Source organism: Colobus angolensis, unplaced genomic scaffold (genome assembly GCF_000951035.1).
Source record: "Colobus angolensis palliatus isolate OR3802 unplaced genomic scaffold, Cang.pa_1.0 Scaffold501, whole genome shotgun sequence".
NCBI lineage: Eukaryota > Metazoa > Chordata > Mammalia > Primates > Cercopithecidae > Colobus > Colobus angolensis.
The window spans coordinates 759,516-765,655 of NW_012118500.1; the positions used below are offsets into that span (position 1 = coordinate 759,516).

At 37.9% G+C, this 6,140-nt stretch overlaps 1 protein-coding gene across 1 annotated transcript in view; it reads right to left on the minus strand.

The window, feature by feature from the left end:
- The window catches only part of LRRC66 (leucine rich repeat containing 66), a 39,232-nt gene extending 33,265 nt beyond the window's left edge, over window positions 1-5,967 (minus strand). Inside the window, exon 1 of the mRNA XM_011960053.1 lies at window positions 5,471-5,967. Coding sequence (XP_011815443.1) covers window positions 5,471-5,966 — 496 coding nt within the window. The 5' untranslated portion in view covers window position 5,967. The remainder of the gene's footprint in view (window positions 1-5,470) is intronic.
- Between the last annotated feature and the right edge of the window lie 173 nt (window positions 5,968-6,140).

The window sequence follows — 6,140 nt, forward strand, 5'->3', positions numbered from 1 at the left end:
GAACAGTGAGTGTACCTGTCTTATTCTTACTTTGGAAGCTTCCTCTCAGGGGTGTACTCCACCCTGTGAGGTGTGGGGTGTCAGACTGCCCCTAGTGGGGGATGTCTCCCAGTTAGGCTACTCAGGGGTCAGGGACCCCCTTGAGCAGGCAGTCTGCCCCTTCTCAGATCTCAACCTCCGTGTTGGGAGATCCACTGCTCTCTTCAAAGTTGTCAGGGTTGTTTGCATCTGCACAGCCTCTGCTGGTTCCCCTGTTATTTTTTTAACTGAGCCCTGTCCCCAGAGGCAGAGTCTACAGAGACAGGCAGGTTTCCTTGAGCTGCTGTGAGCTCCACCCAGTTGGAGCTTGGCAGCGGCTTTGTTTACCTACCTAAGCCTCAGCAATGGCGGGTGCCCCTCCCCCAGCTTCGCTGCTGCCCTGTGGTTAGATTGCCGCAGACTGCTGTGTTAGCAAGGAGGGAGGCTCCGGGGGCGTGGGACCCTCCCGGCCAGGCGTGGGGTATATTCTCCTGGTGTGCCCGTTAGCCTACAGCGCAGTATTGGGGTGGGAGTTACCCGATTTTCCAGGTGCTGTGTGTCTCAGTTCCCCTGGTTAGGAAAAGGGATTCCCTTCCCCCTTGCGCTTCCCAAGTGAGGCGATGCCTCGCCCTGCTTCAGCTCTCGCTGGTCGGGCTGCAACAGCTGACCAGCACCGATTGTCCGGCACTCACTAGTGAGATGACCCCAGTACCTCAGTTGAAAATGCAGAAATCACCGGTCTTCTGTGTCCTTCGCGCTGGGAGTTGGAGACTGGAGCTGTTCCTATTTGGCCATCTTGCTCCGCCCCCCCTGATTTTTTTTTTTTTTAAGGGAACTGGTTTGGTCCTTCAGATAACCTGGTTTGTTTAGGGTCTCTCAAGATGGAGTTGGAAAATTTAAGAAAACTCTTGCATGGTACTTGACTGCACTTCTCAATGGGAAAATGTGTTCTTTTAATATTTTTGCTTGGTGAGCCAATGTTCAGAAGGTAGTCAAATGAATGAAAGAGGCTGTATGGTGCATTCATGGCTGGGGCTTGAACATCAGGGGTAGATTTTATGTTTCAAGAGAGGAGAGTTGAAAGCCAGGAGGAAAATATAGAGGTACTTTGTGGAAAGGGAATTATTTATTGAACTGCTTTCTAAAGATTACAAAGGCCACAGTAGGCAGGAATTTTATTAGCCTTTGCATTTAAGTGGCCAGAGGCAGTTTTATTATTTCCAAGAAATGATCTATCAGAAAAAAAGGCCACAGAAAGGATACTCGGATATTACACTTAGTAAATACACCCTCTGTACTATGAACTTCTTAAGTGCTTTCCCAAGTGTGATAACCTGATAACATAAAACAACAATATTCAGGGATTGTGGCTTTTAGTCCAAAGAGCAATAAGAATTGGAATAGAGTCTAGACTGGTCCTGGGTAAGATATTTGATTCATTAGGTCAGATCTTGTTGTGGTCAAATTATGTAGGTGAGCCAAAGGCCTTGCCTTTTTAGTTTAGTGTCTTATATACTTTTTGTTTCTTTAGAACCTGAATTAGTTTTCAGTACATTGCTTATTGATAATTCCATAATCCAGTAGCAATCAGGATGAAATCTTTAATTTTCTATGAATAAAGGAACATCATATACTTTACTTTTTAATAATACATTGTTTTTTTTTTTTTTTAATTCCACCAGCTTCAAATGTTAGGTACTAGTTCATCTTATTTCTAACACATTTATCTCTTTGGGTTCTGGAACTTAGTTGGTTAATGTGAGGCTGCTACATTTGGTCTATCAACCTAACTGGAATCCCAACAAGATGTTGTTCCTGCTACCTTTCCAGTTACTCTGTGAGCACTCCAAAAATACTGCTTGATGAAGGTAAGATAGATTAACCAGAGACTGATCCCATTGTTTTCATGTTTTAAAACTAGTTTTTCAATTATTGATGCTGTACTCCAAAAATATGGGAGGAAGGTGGAAGCGTTATTAAGATTAAATTCATGGTTGGCTTCTGTTTTATAAATTGCATTGGCCAGCACCTCTTCTGGGCGTTTTCCCAACATGAAGCTTATTGATGACACCACAACTGACTCTAAAGACAGGGTTAGTTCGTGTGATATCTCGCCCTTACAAAAGTGGGCTTTCCTGAGTGAAAGCAACTTTTCATTGGTTCTAGAAACAGTCCCCATTTTAAAATATGTGGTACATAGTTATGAAGGTTGCTTGACTGTTGCTTTCTGAGATGTCCTAATTTATTATTATTATTTTAGATGCAAGTGCCTATATAGTCAGACACAAATAATTATCTGTTCATGAATTATAGTGGGCTACTACTGCAATAATTGTTTAACATATTAAAAAATAACTTGACGCCGGGCACGGTGGCTCATGCCTCTAATCCCAGCACTTTGGTACGCTGAGGCCTGCGGATCACCTGAGATCAGGAGTTTGAGACCAGCCTGACCAACATGGAGGAGGCCCATCTCTCCTAAAAATACAAAATTAGCCACGTGTGGTGGCACATGCCTGTAAATCCCAGGTACTTGCGAGGCTGAGGCAGAAGAATCGCTTGAACCCGGGAGGCGGAGGTTGCAGGGAGCCGAGATCATGTCATTGCTCTCCAGCATGGGCAACAAGAGAGAAACTGCATCTCAAAAAACAAAAAAAAACTTGAGATTTAGACAAAAATTAATTATTTGTTTCTAAATATACTGTTATTTTCGATTTATGCCAAGAGAATAATAAAAACTAGTATTTCCAAGATAAATCTTCAGACAAGATTCTGAAGTACTTTTCACATATTTAAATTATGACAGTTTATTATGCCAAATACCATGTTAAGTTAGGTCTTTGAGATACATTTTTTCATTTAATCCTCACAACGATCCAATGAGTAAATCTTATATTATCCAGATGTCACCTATAAATAGACTTAGAGTGAAGAATTAAAGAACAAAGAAACAGGCCAAAAATAGGGTATGCCCTAGGCAGCATCTCTCTCTTACCAGCAGTTCCCCTCAAAATGAGATTTCAAAGTCAGAGCAACCCAGCCATAGTCACAGAATCATAAAAAAGGAAAAGTTGTTAGAGGAGACTCAACCTAGTGAAAACTAATATGATTATGGGAAAATAATTTAAATAACAAAATACTATGGATAAAAGGACTCTGAATTATATCCAATCAGACTCATGCCTTACGCTGAACTTCCAACATCTATATCTTTTCATTCATCTATGACTTCATTTGCTAGAATTTTAATAGAATTTCAGATATAGAATTTGCTCACTTCACTTCTTTTATCCCCCTCCTCTTCAAGTTGAACATTTGTCTTCATCTTTTGGGAGGCAAAAGCTTAACTCAAAAAAAGAAGATGGATCTGTATCTGCATTTATAGGGATATTTGGTCTTTAAGTGGAACTGTATTAGTCCTAATCCCCAGTTAGCTCAGGGGAATTCATCTGCCTAAAGGAGAGAAACTCAGCACTTCCCTATTTACTCTTGTGGTGGGATAATATTTTGACCTGTTAATCTCTTACCTTCCTATATTTTCCTCTTGCTCTTTCTCTCCATTCACATAGAGACTAGGCTCCACGTTCATTGTCCCAGGGAAGGCACATGGCAAGGCAGAAAGTAGCTGAGTCTACAAGTCTTTCTGGCTTTCGTTATCCAAAACCCTAAACCTTTATAAGAAAGTGTTTGCCAGACAGAGGGTTTTGAAGAAAAAAAAAAGGGAGAAGAAATTTTCTTCAAACTGAAGAGATTGAAAAGAAATATTCTCTGGGTAGCAGGGGTAAGGAACATTCACACCTTGACGACTTGTTACGAGTATACGACTCTTGAGCTGGGTACAAATCGGGGCAAAGGCAGAGGAAAGCTGATGAAAGACTGATGTTAAGTATCCCTACGACTCCCCCAATGGGGGCTCAGAATCGGAAATTATGTTACTACAGACAATAGAAGGTTATATCTCTAGTACACTTAAGTTTGTGGATTGAGATTCACATCTACCATACCAGTTAAAAATTTTTGTTATATTACATGTCTATATGTAGCTATAATGACGTCCATCAAAAAACAAAACCTGGAAATAACCTAGTGCTTGATTAAACCAGTTATGATATATGCATATATAAAAACTATTCAACTATTTGAAATATTTGTGAGGTGGCTTAATTATATAGATATTAAAATATTCTATGATATGAAAATACAAATAAGAAATATGGACAGTATGATCCAATTTTAAAAGAAAAAGGTACAAATAGGCATAAATAATAAACTAGAAGAATATATATAACATGAGTGACTTTAATTTTTCCCTTTAAATTTTTCTTCAGTCGTTAAATGTTCTATAAGTAACAGGTATTCTTCTTGTAATAAAAACAATACAATAAAAATCATAAAATAAAATGCATTTCATTTACACTGAAAATATGACACACTACTTTTATGGAGAAGGTCAGGGAGAGAAGACTCCAACCCTTCTCAAACAATTCTGCTGACATGGTGACTATAATAATTCCTATACCTGCTAGACTATTATTGCTAAAATGATGCTTAAAACAAAGCTGGAGAAAGAGCATGAAAATAAAAACATGAAATGTCGAACTGGATAAAAAGAAAAACCAAACATGTGCAACTTGGAATGGAGAAAGAGAAAAATATCCTTATACATTTTTTTGTATAATGTCTTATATAAAGTAGGTGCTTAGCAAAGAGTGAATGAGCCTGAAAACAAACAAGGAAAGGACATTAATTGTCTAGCACTCTGGAATATAAAAAGGGCAAAGAAAGTTTTGCTTTATTAACTTGATATATTTTCTAAAGAAAACATTGGTGTTTACTGTTAAGGAACTCCAACATGTAGACTAATAAATGTCAGATGAGAATTTATGATAATAGGAGGCTATTTGGAGTACCCTGTTAGAAACTAGGATAAGGAATTCTGATTTTGACTTGATAACCAGAAGATTTACATACCAATATATAATACTAGGATACTTCTGCTGTACTTTTGGAGGACAACTAGATAGACTGAGGCAAAATGTACTCAAAGAAGAAAAATATTATGAATATGACATTCAATTTGAATTGCATTACATATTAAATATATTTGAACTAGTTATTGCTCAGTGCTTTTCTGTATTAACAAATATATGATAACCAAAGTAGGTAACTTAGAATCACTCATTATTATTTAGCACTTACATACTTCCTAGTGTCTCGATAACTGCACATAACATTAATGTCAGATATACTAATGGGAGACTAAATTTCATTAGTTGTAAATTCCACACACTATAACTTCCAATGCCACTAAGAAACTTTATTATACGTACTCTGATCAAATTGCTTTACTTTCAGCTGTCTCCTTGAAGCTGAAAACAAATGTGGAATTCTTATGAACATGAAACAACTCCACATAAGCATTGTTTCTCTGCCTAGTTAAAATTGTACTCACCCTTGGGAGCGTCACTGAGTTTATTTCTCTGAAGAATGAGCACCTTCAGCAATGGAAACCTATTTCTGAAGCTGCTTCTGTGGCGTTTCACCCATGAGGACTTAGGACTGAGTAGATCCAAGGAGAGGGAGTGGACGGCATTGTTGCTGAGGTTTAACACTTCCAAAGCATGTAAGTATGCAAAAGGGCTTAAAGTTATTTTTGATATGAGATTGTTACTGAGGTCCAGATGTTTTATTTTCCACTCTTCTTTTTTCATGCGAAACTGTAAGATAACTCTAAAGAAACTGAAACTTACATCCACAGTGGCTGCTGTTTGTGGTATGTCCACAGGTATATCATGCTTTCCGGTAAAAGAACAATTTGTGAGAACATATTCATTCCATTGGCATTCAGAATTGAATAAAATATTACTTTTTCTTGATGCATTTGTCATTATTCCAGTAAAATAAAGACCTATAACTATGGTAATGACTCTGAAACAGAGGTTTTTCATAATGCCTGGAAAAGGGAAAATGAATTGACTTATTCACAATAATATAAAAAAACTAACATCAAATAAGCGGAAATTTTAATTTTCAATTTAAGATTTAGGAAAGTTATCCTGGTTGCCAATTTAAGCGAATGTTTGATTTCTTACTGGGGCATGAAAATGTAGCTACCAAAATGA